This window comes from Danio rerio, chromosome 23 (genome assembly GCF_052040795.2).
Source record: "Danio rerio strain M-AB ecotype USA chromosome 23, GRCz13ab, whole genome shotgun sequence".
Classification (NCBI taxonomy): Eukaryota; Metazoa; Chordata; class Actinopteri; order Cypriniformes; family Danionidae; genus Danio; species Danio rerio.
The window spans coordinates 48,300,060-48,314,651 of record NC_141043.1 but is presented as its reverse complement, the minus strand read 5'-3'; the positions used below and the strand labels follow the sequence as shown (position 1 = coordinate 48,314,651).

At 40.4% G+C, this 14,592-nt stretch overlaps 2 protein-coding genes across 3 annotated transcripts in view; one reads left to right on the top strand and one right to left on the bottom strand.

Annotated features, from left to right (window-relative positions):
- Positions 1-14,592, top strand: part of tfr2 (transferrin receptor 2) — a 1,009,002-nt gene that overhangs the window by 549,103 nt on the left and 445,307 nt on the right. The gene's annotated exons all lie outside the window — the stretch shown is intronic.
- Positions 486-11,741, bottom strand: gp1ba (glycoprotein Ib platelet subunit alpha). 2 transcript variants are annotated; one of them, XM_087307877.1, is made up of 5 exons: positions 11,620-11,741; positions 9,198-9,365; positions 5,966-6,253; positions 2,764-4,379; positions 486-962 (listed from the first exon to the last, which is right to left on the bottom strand). In XM_087307877.1, exons 3-5 carry the CDS (start codon positions 6,231-6,233, stop codon positions 651-653), a joined length of 2,196 nt encoding a protein of 731 aa, XP_087164003.1. In that variant the 5' UTR covers positions 6,234-6,253; positions 9,198-9,365; positions 11,620-11,741; the 3' UTR covers positions 486-650. The 2 variants fall into 2 exon arrangements, with proteins under 2 accessions (XP_087164003.1, XP_087164004.1); XM_087307878.1 differs by lacking the exon at positions 11,620-11,741 and having other exon boundaries at positions 5,966-6,250; positions 9,198-9,318.

Here is a 14,592-nt window from a genome sequence, read left to right as displayed (position 1 = left end):
TTTACACCTCACTGCCTACTAGCGTTTGGAAAGTGTTAATGCAGACCAACAGAGACAGCGCGCAGAAGTATAAATGCACAGCTAGACGCGTTGCATGCACCGTGAGTTACGCCGGTCACCTGACGCAGAAGTATAAACCAGGCTTCATCCGGAGCTCCTTCACGGGACTCCACACTTGTAAACAATCGCTCCATCAGGCTCGAATCATTCACGTGGCTCTCGGTCCCGCCCAGACTCGTTAGCGCTACCAAGCCGACCAATCACAGAGCTTGCGCTATGCGTCGTTGCAACGTTTAATTACAATTTTTGAGAGGTGCACGACAGCGACGGCCAAGGCGAAGGGCTATGCGTCAGCGGCGTAGCATACGCCGGCGTTTGACGCAGAAGTATAAATCAGCCTTTACAGTTTGATATAGCACTGGCTTGGACCAGAGGTGTTTCTGCAGCTTTTGAGTGATTCAAACATTTAGAAATGAAACCAAAGAGACAGCTGTTGTTTAATTTTATTGGTGATTCCGAATACGAAATGTAATCATAAGCTTGGGAAACAGTTTTGGAGAATTTGATGTTTCCCCTTTTAAACAGAATAGCCGAGCATACTGATGAGATGTGCTTCAAAGATGGTCGCCGAGTGAAATGACTAGCGCGGTTCACTCCAGAGTGCCGTTTGTGGGCTGGCCAATCAGAGTGCTTGACCTCTCATAGGCCACGCCCCCTCTCTCTAGCTCCCACTCCCCAATGAGCCACTGCATCAGTGGGCGTCTCCCTGTGTCCTCTCGCAGGATCAGACTGTAGTGCGCAGATGTTCCCTCGCTAGTGTGCTCGCAGTGTTCCTCCATCCATGCGCTTGCTTCCTGTTCACGGCTAATCACTCTGTACAGCGTCTTCCTGAACACTTGCCCACTCATCCTCGCCGCTTCCTCCTGATCACTCGGCCCGTCCGCAACAGACACCAGCTGTATCTGGGAAAAACCATCAAAGATTATTTTAGTGAATGAAAACTGAAACGTAAGAATAAAACTATTGGTTTTCTAACATTTCTACATTTAACAGAGAATAAAAAAAATAAATGGATTTTAAAACAGCCACTGAGAAACATTTAAATATAAAACAATAATTAGCAGAAATATTAATCATCATTTTCAGAATTAACAAAGCACTTATTCTGTGGCTGAAAATCTGACCTTAGTCTGTTTAGACAAACACACTAGTAGATGCACCAGACACATCAGACAAGCATATATATATATACACACAGTGCATCCGGAAAGTATTGATAGCGCTTTACTTTTTCCACATTTGTTTGTTACAGTCTTATTCCAAAAATGAATTGATTTCCTCAACATTCTACACACAATCCCCCATAATGACAATGTGGAAAAGAGTTTTTAAAATTATTGCAAATTTATTAAAAATAAAAAACTGTAAAATCACATGTACATCAGTATTCTCAGCCTTTGGCATGAAGCTCTACATTGAGCTCAGGTACATTCTGTCTCCACTGATCCTTCTGGAGATGTTTCAGCAGCTTCATTAGAGTCACCTGTGCTCAATTCAGCTGATGAACATGATCTGAAAAGGCTACACCTGTCAATATAAGGGCCCAGGGTTGACAGTGCATGTCAAAGCACAAACCAAGCATGAAGACAAAGGAATTGTCTGCAGCCTTCCGAGACAAGATTGTCTCGAGGCACAAGGCTGGGGAAGCTTACAGAAACATTTCTGCTGCTCTGAAAGTTCCATTGAGCACAGCGGCCTCCATCATCCATAAGTGGAAGATGATTTACCACCAGGACTCTTCCTAGAGCTGGCCGGCCATCTAAGCTGAGTGATCAGGGGAAAAGGGCTTTAGTCAGGGAGGTGATCAATAACCCGATGGTCACTCTGTCAGAGGTCCAGCGTTCTTCTGTGGAGAGAGGAGAACCTTACAGAAGGACAACCATCTGTGCAGCAATCCACCAATCAGATCTGTATGGTAGAGCGGCCTAGACGGAAGACACTCCCCGCCTGGAATTTGCCAAAAGGCATCTGAAGGACTCTCAGAGCATCAGAAACTAAACTCTCTGCTCTGATGAGACTCAAATTGAACTCAGTGGAGTGGACGCCAGGCGTTATGCTTGGAGAACAGCAGGCAGCGCTCATCACCAGGCTAACAGCATTCCTACAGTGAATCTGTAAGGCTGTGAATACTGTGAATACTGATGTACATGTGATTCTTCAGCTTTTTTAATTTCAATAAATGTGCAACAATTTCTAAAACTCTTTTTCCACATTGTCATTATGGGGGATTGTGTGTAGAATGTTGAGGAAATCAATGAATTTAATCCATTTTGAAATGAGACTGTAACATAAAACTATGTGGAAAAAGTGAAGCGCCATCAATACTTTCCGGATGCACTGCTGGTGTCAAACTGGATTCCTGGAGGGCCGCAGCTCTGCACAGTTTCCAACACTAATCAAACACAGCTGATATCCAACTAATCAAGGTGTTCAAGACTACTATAGACTATTAAGCAGGTGTGAGTTGGAGGTGGTTGGAGCTAAACTAGGCAGAGCTGCGGCCCTCAGGAGATTGGGTTTGAGAGCATTGGGTTAAAGATTATGAGGGCAAAATAGTTTTTACAAAATAATGAAGTGCACAGATACACTGTTTACAGCAAGCACTGATATATGCATATAAAAATAAGAGTCCATTTAGATTTATCCCGACTGTAAAAACAGTATTGAAATAAAAACTTATTTATAATGCAAAACTATAATAACCTTGGAAGCATCTCCGTCTGCAGTCATTCGTTGAGGTTCATCGATGAAGAGAACGCTCCGGAAAACAGCTTGAACATCTTTGATCTGTTCTAGAGCTAAAAAGCTGACTCTGTCAGTCTCCCTCAGCGGTGTGTTTTCAGTGCGTCTGTACCCCCGTAGGGTCACCCCACAGTCCGACCGCCTCCAGGACCGACTCTTAAGCCGTCGGTGGACAATCAAGTAGTTTCTGAGGAGCCAAACGAATAGGAAACAGGACACTAGCGCTGACAAAACGCACAATAAGACGAAGCCAGCAAACAACCACAAGCACCATGGGAGAGTCCTGCTACCTTCATTAAGAGCATCCGCCCAGTAGGGACCAGTTGGTGGATTAGGAATATATTCAGTTTTGAAAGTGTGTGGATTGGGTCGGGATTGGCCAATAGTGTTGTGTGGATTGGGAGTGGATTGGCCAATGGTGTTGTGTGGATTGGGTGTGGATTGGTCAATAGTGGTGCGTGGATTTGGTCGATATTGTCCGACAGTGGTGTGCAGATTTGGTCGATATTGGCCGACAGTGGTGTGTGGATTGGGTCGATATTGGCCAGCAGTTGTGTGTGGATTATCTCGGGATTGGCCAACAGTAGTGTATGGTTTAGGTCTGGATTGGCCAGTAGTGGGCCCAGATGTCGGATAAGTGGTCTGAATCACCAAAGGTCTGCTAGTGGTGAGGACAGGGCGAAGACTTTGGGATCCAGTAGTTGTTGGGAGCATGCTAGTTTCAGGTTGTTTTGATTTGGCTGGTGATTCAGTGGTGCCTCTAGTTGGAATATCTGGTTTTGGAGAGCTGGCAGGAATTGGCTTTGGAATTGAGATGTTGTACTCAGTCAATGTCCAGAATTCAAACCATATTTCAGTCCAGGATTGAGTAACCCAAGATTTTCCAGTAGGCATCCAGGAATTGGTGGAAGCAAGTGGGAGGGAGACCGTAGTGGCGTCGTGAGGAGCATCTGACATCTGAGGGTCTGATAGGGGTTTGTCTGTAACTGCGGGAAGAATATAAGCTCGATCAACTTCAACATCTCCTCGAGGATAGGATTGAGGTGCTGTATCTGGTGGGCAGAAGTCATTCTCCTCCAGCTCCATAATGGGCCGATTGAGCAGGTGAAAAGGTCCAGAACACACCACTGTTTCGGCGGCAGGAATGATGTCATTGGGCCCGTCGTGTTTATAGACGTTGTGCTCTTGGTCATTCAGATAGGCATGGAGGTAACCAACCGCACAGCTGCATATCCAGGGATTAAACGACAGGTAAACATAAGGTAACTCGGGTTTGGACAAGAAGAATCCGTCGGGCATGATGGAGACACTGTTATTCTCCAGATCGAATGTCTTCAAGGCGCTGGAAGAGACTCGCTGTAGGAGCCGAGGTGGCAGGGCTGGAAGCTTATTATGGGATAGATTAATGACCTCCAGACGTGGTAGTTCACTGAAGGTGGCGTCATGAAGGGAACGAATCTGGTTTCTGTCCAGGTAGACCTCCATCAGATTGGGAGCGCAGCGGAAAACCAGTCCCCCCAAACCAGTTAACCTGTTTCCAGACAAGCGTAGCACGCTCAGCTTCTCCAGCACTGGACCTGAAGGAAACACACAGACACTCTCATCACAATTACAGCGGAAGCTTGTGTGTCTGTACCCACATGTAAATACCATAGTAATTTGTAGTAGAAGCTGTGGAGTTTTTGAACTACAGTAAAGTATCTGAATTAATCTGCTGTGGTGATTCTATAGTTGGTAACACAAAAACTACAGTTATATAAACAAAGATTAATTAATACTGTAACAAAATGTTTTACTAATTGTTCATGTTAGTAAATACACTCACCGGCCACTTTATTAGGTACACCTTACTAGTACTGGGTTGGACCCCTTTTTCCTTCAAAACTGCCTTAATCTTTCGTGGCGTAGATTGAACAAGCTACTGGAAATATTCCTCAGAGATTTTGCTCCATATTGACATGATAGCATCACACAGTTGCTGCAGATTTGTCGGCTGCACATCCATGATGCCAATCTCCCGTTCCACCACATCCCAAAGCTGCTCTATTGGATTGAGCTCTGGTGACTGTGGAGGCCATTTGAGTACAGTGAACTCATCGCCCTGTTCAAGAAACCAGTCTGAGATGATTGAGCTTTATGACATGCTGCGTTATCCTGCTGGAAGTAGCCATCAGAAGATGGAGACACTGTGCTCATAAAGGGATGGACATGGTCAGCAGCAATACTCAGGTAGGCTGTGGCGTTGATGCTCAATTGGTACTAATGAACCCAAAGAAAATCTCCCCCACACCATTACACCACCACCACCAGCCTGAACCGCTGATACAAGGCAGGATGATCCATGCTTTCATGTTGTTGAGGCCAAATTTTGACCCGATCATCCGAATGTGTCAGCAGAAATGGAGACTCATCAGAGCAGCAACGTTTCTCCAATCTTCTATTGTCCAGTTTTGGTGAGTCTGTGTGAATTGTAGCCTCAGTTTCCTGTTCTTAGCTGACAGGAGCGGCACCCGGTGTGCTCTTCTGCTGCTGTAGCCCATCCGCCTCAAGGTTAGACGTGTTGTGTGTTCAGAGATGCTCTTCTGCAGAGCTCGGTTGTAACGAGTGCTTATTTGAGTTACTGTTGCCTTTCTATCAGCTGGAACCAGTCTGGCCATTCTCCTCTGACCTCTGGCATCGACAAGGCATTTGCGTCCACAGAACTGCCGCTCACTGGATATTTCCTCTTTGTCGGAGCATTCTCTGTAAACCCTAGAGATGGTTGTGCGTGAAAATCCCAGTAGATCAGCAGTTTCTGAAATACTCAGAGTTCAAAGTCACTTAAATCCTCTTTCTTCCCCATTCTGATGCTTGCTTTTAACTGCAGCAGGTCGTCTTGACCATGTCTACATGCCTAAATGAGTTGAGTTGGTGCCATGTGATTTGCTGATTGGAAATTTGCGTTAATGAGCAGCTGGACAGGTGTACCTAATAAAGTGGCTGGTGAGGGTGCATTAACATTAACTAATGGACCATTATTTTAAAGTATTACCCATTATAAAGAAAGACGAATACAGGTTATATTAACTGCATGTGTACTTACAGAGAGAAACACAAGAAAACAACAGTATAGAAGTGCATGATAAATAAATACATGAATGAAAAGCATTGTATGAGGGTTGACCTGGCGGCTCCAGGGCGGTGATGTGGTTGTGGCTTAGGTCCAGCTCATGCAGATCCGTGAACACAGAATATGCGGCCCAGGACAGAGAGCTGAAGAGGTTTTCAGACAGAACTAGAACCTCTGTATTGGAGCTGATGGCATCAGGAGGAGCCGTCAGTCTCTGGTTCACACAGCTCACACGCACACGATGATCCTGATTCCTGTCCGTCTGACAGCCGTCCGTCCACACCAAACACCATCGCAGACCCAGGAGCAGCAGGAGGAACATGATGGAGAAAACACAATCTGCTGTGGAGATATGAGCAGTAAAACAACATTAAAGCATTTGGTGCTTAACATTAACCCTTTACGTTTACATTCAGTCTAGGGCTGAACGATATTGAAAAATCTGATATTTAACTTTCACAATGTGTGATTTATTTATAAACTAATTTCGAGAGGATCACGTGCTTATGATTAACACGGCTGGCTCCTCTTTAGCTCTGTAATCTGCTCTATTATTTGATTATGGAAGCAGTATAAATCACCAGAGTTTTTCACTCCAGTTATCTTCGCCTTGAAGTTTCCCCTCCTTCCTCCCCCACCTCCACCTCCTTTTTTCCAATAGGGCGACAGGGTGGCCCGGTGGCTAGCACTGTTGCCTCACAGCAAGAAAACCACTGGTCCAACCTCCCATCCGGTTGGCGTTTCTGTGTGGAGTTTCTATGTTCTATGAGGAGTTCTCAAGACCCACCTGAGCTTAAACTACCCCTCTCGCCCTTCTAACGGGAGGGAGTCCTGGGCTCGAGGATATTACGAGCTCAGCGCTCTCTCCCGGGACAGCATGCCAATTACGCTCTATTGATTATCAGCTAAGTGTAAACTCTTGAAATGGTTTAAAGTGAAATGAACATCAATGATGCTTTTCCACAGGCAGAAACTGCAAGAGCAACTACGTAAACAATACTCTTGGGAACGGATTATGCCAAGATGGTCAAATCAATGATGCTATTGGGAATCCCTCTGCATCTTCAGCAGGTACCACAGGATCATGAGCATTTCGCCTCTGAATTGTAGCTCGATTTGTGGAGTCTAAGTACCTTTGTTTCAGGTACAGAAGTAGAATAATCACAATGCAAAAAGTACACTACCTGACGAAAGTCTTGTCGTGGATACTAGTTGTAAGAGCAGCACATAATAACTTGACTTCTAGTTGATGATGTGTAAAAGTGTCAGAAGGTGGATTTCTCTATTGGATCATCTGTTGATCTGCATCCCAATCATCACCAATACTGCAGAAGACCTACTAGAACCAGCATGGACCAAGATTCACACAGAAATCAGTCAAGTTTGGTGAAGGAGAAATCATGGTTTGGGGTTACATTCAGTATGGACGTGTGCAAAAGATCTGCAACATCAACAGCCTGAGATATCAAGACAATTGTGCTGCCCATTACATTACAAACCACAGGAGAGGGACAATTCTCCAGCAGGATAGCGCTCCTGCTCATACTCCAGCCTCCACATCAAAGCTCCTGAAAGCAAACAGGTCAAGCTGCTTCAGGATTGGCCAGCCCAGTCACCAGGCTTGAACATTATTGAGCATGTCTGATGGTAAGATGGAGGAGGAGGCGTTGAAGAGAATCTTGATGAACTCTGGGAGTCCTGCTGAAGGCTTTCTTCTTCATTCCAGATGACTTTATTAATCAGTGATTTGAGTCATGTCAGAGATGTATGGATGCAGTCCTCCAAGCTCATGATGGAGTCAGACACAATATTCATTCTGTCTCCACTGCAGCAGGACTTTATATTCTATACTGGACATTATTTCTGTTCAGTGATGAGACTTTAGTCTAAGCAGAGTCAGACCGCACTGTCCTCATCAAATCAGTCAACATCAAGACATGATCAGATTTTATTGTGCTCAGATAAGCGTCATCTAGTGGGCTTTGCCTTTCATATAAGCCACTTCTGACACCAAATTATCAACTAGAAGTCCCCTTATTATTTGCTGTTCCTAAAACTTGGATAGGCCACAAGATAAGATGAAAATTATATTCACACCTCCAAACATAATCTTTTTTGGTGTCTAAATGTTTTAAACTCCAAAATTGAAATGCCCTTCCACTACCCCTGTATATATATATATATATATATATATATATATATATATATATATATATATATATATATATATATATATATATATATATATATATATATATATATATATATATATATATATATATATATATATATATATATATATATATATATATATATATATATCACTGTTTACATTTTAACCATACCCCTAATATATATATATATATATATATATATATATATATATATATATATATATATATATATATATATATATATATATATATATATATATTAGGGGTATGGTTAAAATGCAAACAGTGATTTTTGCACTATTTTGACAAATTATTGACAGTATGTGGAATCCAATTATAATTTGCATATGTTGCCATATATCATGCCGTATATCAGCTTTCTATTGAAACATGCAGTGAGAAAAAATTGACAGTAAACCTACATTATGATGGAGTGAATAAAACACTTTGATGGAATGAATAAATACACTTCTGTATAAACCACAATGAAAGCTGTGTCATATATTTTAAACAACAATATTGAATGATTGTTAAAGACAATGTGCATCTTGTGTGCTGGTGATCTAAAGTTGTGTTCCTGCAGTATTTGTATGATAAAAGGATTATGTGAATCAATGATCCAGCAAATGCAAGACGTCTTTAAGGAAATGAGCGCAGCATGCTGAGTTACGAGGAGAGTCTGTGTTAAAAGTAGTCACCGTTTACAGTTTTGAAAATCGACATCCGGGTTCTGAAATTAGTGGCAAAACAATTGAAAAAAAACTGTGAATGATCTTGATCCTGAGCAACATTTTATATGCATAATATTAAATAATAAATGGGAAATGCTTTAGTTTAAGTCCCCATTTCCACTATTAATTACTGCCTCATTACCTGCTTATTGTTAGGATATTGAATGTCCATTAGTACTTATTTTACATCTTTAGCCCAACTACTACCTTATTGACTATGTAGCAAATTAGTAGTTTTATTTTTTGCTAAATCTCTTGATTAAGGAACAGGAATTGCACATTAAAACTCAATAAATAATATAAATTAGCCATAATAGTAAACGACAAAAGAGTTTACCATTTAGAAATGAGTGAAAGGTGTAAAAAGTAAATGAACGATACCTCAGAGCGCAGCGTCTCTCTCTCTCTCTCTCTGTGTTCAGCTCATGTAGTTTTATCTCTTTTCCTCAAACACAATCGCTTCTCCATATATGAGCAGAAACAGCTTTCACATCTCTTCCTTTAGCAGAAAAAAAGCAGTTTCCTGGAAGACCATCACTTCTGCGACAGCTGAAAATCCTCATCATTATTAAAATAAAACACACCAAGCAATAAGAGTAGTGAAGTTAAGTGTTTACAAGAGTGAGACACCAATACTGATAAAACATGAAGTCAGATATTCTCCAATTACAAAATACAACAAAACCAAACATAAAAAACTATAGTAATTTACTGTAAATACTGTAGTGCTTGTAGTTAATTGATCTGTTGTGGTAACACAACAACTACAGTAATATAGGCAAGGCAAGTTTATTTATACAGCACATTTCATACACAGTGGCAATTCAAAGTGCTTTACATAAACAAGAATAAAAGAAACAAGTATAAGAAAAATAAAAACAAATAATAAAAATAAAAACTAATAATAAGAATGATAAAAATAAGAATATAAAATAGACAAAACAGTTAAAACATGTTATAAGATAATAAAAAAGAAAAGAAAAACAAAAGCAAATGAGCCAGTTCTGTTTTCTACAACTGTATGTTGTTTTATATGAGCAATATCACACAAGTAGCAGTGCGATATAGCTGTATATAGGCACTGGTGGCACTGGTATATATAGTCATATTGCACTGCTCCTTGTGTCATATCCACTTGTTAAGTGTGACGTTACGCGGAGCAGCTTCCGGGTCTAATCGCTCTATTCAACTGAATGGGGAGACTCATGAAGTGGTAATAATAAACGTTTACAAAGCGATTTAATATTTTCGAAAGTCACGATCGCAATATATATGTCCATGCCTAATATCTGATGGCAAGAAAGTCAAACTTTGGTGTTTGTTATGCAGCAAGCCCAGAGATTGTTGTGTACACTATGACTTTATATAACATTACTTTAATGTGTGATATGAATTAAAAGTGATCATAATTTATTTAAGATATTTAGATATTTAAATATGCAGATGATATGGCACTTGTTGGACGGTTGAATAAAATAGGAACAGAAGGAGATACCTCGTACTATAATTATATAAATATGCTCCAAAACTGGTGTAAAAAGAGTTCACTGGAGATCAATTTTAATAAAACCAAAGAGATGATAATTAGCAGAAATAAACTAGTGCTTAGTCAAGGGTTGAAACCTCTGGTCCTTGAGGGACATGAAATAGAGACAGCTGACTGTTTAAAATATTTAGGAACACTTATTGATAGTGGATTAACATTTGCTGCAAATGCAGAGTGCATTTTTAAAAAAGCAATGCAGAGATTATACCTCATTAGGAGGTCACAACAATTTGGTGTGAGTCAAGATGGCCTTGAGATGGTATACAAGAACTTGGTTGAAAGTGTTGTGAGTTTTAACATGATAGCATGACTGTTGCCAATTAAGGAAAAGCAAAAACTGTGTTGAGTAGTAAAAATTGGCAGTACAATTGTAGTTAAAGCACAAAAACAACTAAATGAAATTTATTCAATGAGAATTAGACAAAGCACACATCATTGTTGAAGATTGTTCCCATCCCTTAAATATCAAATTTCAGCTCTTGCCATCAAAAAGACGTTTTAGGCAACCTCAAGTAAAGAAAAATGTGTATCAAATGTCCTTTGTGCCAAGTGCCATTAGAATTTTAATTACTGGGTTTTAATTATGTGTAGGGTTTTAAATTGTGTTTTTTAATGTGATATATGTGATGACGTTGAATGTATTTGTGTTGAATGTTTTTTCTGTGCTGTGTGTAATGTGAACGCTGAAGTGGTTGTGTGGTGAAGCCAAAGATAAATTTCCACTTGTGGACAATAAAGAAAGTAGGAAGTAGGAGGAGGATAAACAAATGATTTCTACACTCAAATGAGTTTGGACCCGCAAACAGTATTACATACGTCACCAACACGTCACCACTTAACAAGCGGATTGTGTTTATACAACAGTTTGATGGTATGATTGTGTATATGAAATAAGAAAATCAAACATGGAGTCTCAAAAATCCTTTTGTATGAGAAACTTTCTTCCGCCATTCATTCACATCTGCAGCTGACGACAGAGCAGCAGAAACCGTTGCTTAAAAACACGTCTCTGTAGAGCTAGTGTTTGAATGATTCTCTAGCGTAATGTCTAAAGTGAAGAAAAAACAGCTGATTTAGCTCACATTTTAAGATTTTAAGGCTGAACGACATGAAATGCCATCAGTCTACAGAGATGTCCCAGTATTGCTCTGTTGCAATCGCAAAATCAAAATATTTAAACCCAAAAAAGCCAAAGCAAAGCAAACTAACAGATTACTGTGGTATAAATACAGCACTACAACTTAGAAAGTCACTTACCTGATGTATAATGATTTGATCAGCTATAGATTGAAATACGAAAAGAAAAAGCTGAGTTTTTCACCTCTATGGGTTTATTATGTGGTCTCTGTCGCCATCTGTGGCGCAATCATCTTTGTTCTGCTCAGTATGACCGGCCGAAATTATAAATATTTAAAATAGGCACTATCTTACAAATAAACTACATAGCTGTAATCTAAATAACTACATTATTGCCTAAAAAAGCCATTATGTTGTCCAACAGCTGCAATATTTGTCAAACTGTAGTAAGGTTATTGATCTGCTGTCACTCTAATAGTGACACAGTAATACCAACACAATCTCACGGCAATTCGTAACTTTTTCATTTAGTGGCTAATTCGTATGAATTCGTACGATCTAATTCGTACAATTTAGTACGATTTGCTTATCCCCCAATGACGGTTGGGGTTAGGGGTGGGGTCAGGTGCCACGCCTCCTTTTTAAAATCGTACCATTTCGTACGACTGAACTCGTACGAATTAGCCACTAAACTGGCAAAACGTAAAATACTTACGTTTTCTCGTGAGATCAGGCTGGTAATACACAAGAGTGATGAGGCTGTACGAGTACTGATATCGCACGGCTTTCAGCCAATCAGCTTCAAGAACTACACAGAACTGTTGTATAAACTACTACACTAGAGTATATTACAGTATTTATTACAGTTGATCAGTTCACTAGAGTTACTATTACCGTATGCTGGAGTATTCATTAACAAAGAAGGGAAGATACTATAATATATACAGTATAATACACTATATTATGGTTCAAAACACTACAGTATTTCTACGAATTACTATAGTATTTGTTATGGGTATGTGCTGAAATCATCAAATGTGACATTGCAGACGTTTATAATTATACAAACACACACATATATTTCAAAATTAACTTCACCAAACTGTTTGAATTGCAATTAAGAAATCATCAAATGGAGCATCATTATGGCTCAGTGGTTAGCACTGTGGCCTCACAACAAGAAGGTCGTTGGTTTGAGTCCTAGCTGGGTAAGTTGGCGTTTCTGTATGGAGTTTGCATGTTCTCTCCGTGTTTTTGTGGGTTTCTTCCAGGTGCTCTGGTTTCCCCCACAGTCCAAACACATGCACTATAGGGAAACTGATGAGCTAAATTGGCCGTGGTGTAGGAGTGTGTATGGGTGTTTGCGGCTGGAAGGGCTGAGTAAAACATATGCTGGAGTATTTAACTGTTCATTCCACTTTGTTCCCTGAAATAGAGACTAGGCAGAAGGAAAATGAATGAATGAATTCATAGAATAATAATAGATCATAATAACATGATTCCTGAAAGATCATAAAAGTCACTAAAGACTGAAGGAATCACAGCAATAAATGAAGTTTAATATTAAACTAATTTCGACAGAAGCACATGCTCATGATTGACCCAGCTGGCCCACATTAGCGAATCATGATGCTCCAATCAAAGGATCCCAAGTCACTATATATACAGTTGAAGTCAGAATTATAAGCCCCCCTTTGAGATTTTATTTTTAATATTTCCCAAATGATGTTTAATAGACTAGAGCAAGGAAATGTTTACAGCATGTCTGATAATATTTTTTCTTCTGAAGAAAGTCTTATTTGTTTCATTTCGGCTAGAATAAAAGCAGTTTTTAATTTTTTAAACGCCATTTTAAGGACAAAATTATTAGCCCCTTATTAGCCAAAATTTTTTTTCCTAGTCTACAGAAGAAAAAAATAATTCATGCAGGAGGGCTAATAATTTAGGGGGGCTAATAATTCTGACTTCAACTGTACATCCCCATTTCCTTTTTAAATTTATCTTCGTCAGGAAGAAATCCCCCCCCCTCCCCTTCTTCCACCTTTATCCAGAATGGGCTGCACGGTGGCCCAGTGACTAGCACTGTTGCCTCACAGATAGAATAGCAATGACGTTGGGTCCTCGCTGGGCCATCTGGTATTTCTGTGTGGAGTTTGCATATTCTCCCCGTGTCAGTGTGGGTTTCCTCCAGGTTCCCCGGTTTCCTCCCACCATCCAAATGTGCTCTATACCATAGACCACAGGTGTCAAACTCAGTTCCAAAAGGGCCGCAGCTCTGCACAGTTTAGTTCCAACCCTAATTAAACACACCTGATCAAACTATTTGAGTCCTTCAGGCTTGTTTGAAACCTACAGGTAAGTGTGTTGGAGCAGGGTTGGAACTGCAGGGCTTCGGCCCTCCAGGAATTGAGTTTGACACCCCTGCCATAGACAAAATAAGGCTAAATCTTATTTCTAATGTCTTGCTCTCATCTTGGCCTCAGCAGCAGGGGAGTTTGAAATTAACCTGAGCTCAATTTCCCCTCGCCCTATGAAAGGAGGGAGCCCTGGGCCCGAGGATCCCTTGAGCTCAGGGCTCTCTCCTGGAACAGCATGCCGAACAAGCTATGTATAAATCATGAGCTAAGTGTGAACTCTGAAAACTCCATTTTAAAATGACAGATATTGTTTTAGATTTTAATAACATGCACAAGATAAAGAGACTAGTTTAAAAAACATCAGATCTTTAGGAGGAACAGACGTCGGCTTGTGTTAACAAAAACATCAGAAGCATAAGATTTCATATATTGTCCTTTATTGACGTTTTGCGGTTTTTAACCAGACATTTTTAAAACTTAAAAGTAACTTAAAATCCAGAATAAAAGAGCAACAGAAGAGCAGAAACAGAAGCGGCAGCTCGTGTCCAATCAGACACAAGAGGCTCAAACGTCAAAATCAAACAAAACACACACACACACACACAAAGTCAAGCATGAATGTGTGTGTGTGTTTGTGCAAATGAACAGCGAATTCCTCATACACACGTGACCACGCAAACAGATTAATCAATTAAATTATAATCCAATAAAGCAAGAAGCAGCTACACAAGTGTCGTATTAAAGAAGGAAGCGAGTGTAAACGAGAGACATCGTCATCAAAACACACACGACACAA

Excerpts from the sequence above, each read along its gene's own strand:
- gp1ba (XM_087307877.1), bottom strand. The coding sequence starts at position 6,233 with ATGTTCCTCCTGCTGCTCCTGGGTCTGCGATGGTGTTTGGTGTGGACG. Across the intron at positions 4,380-5,965 it reads CACCGCCCTGGAGCCGCCAG|GTCCAGTGCTGGAGAAGCTG; the intron begins GTCAACCCTCAT and ends TGTTTCCTTCAG. Across the intron at positions 963-2,763 it reads CAGACGGAGATGCTTCCAAG|ATACAGCTGGTGTCTGTTGC; the intron begins GTTATTATAGTT and ends GGTTTTTCCCAG.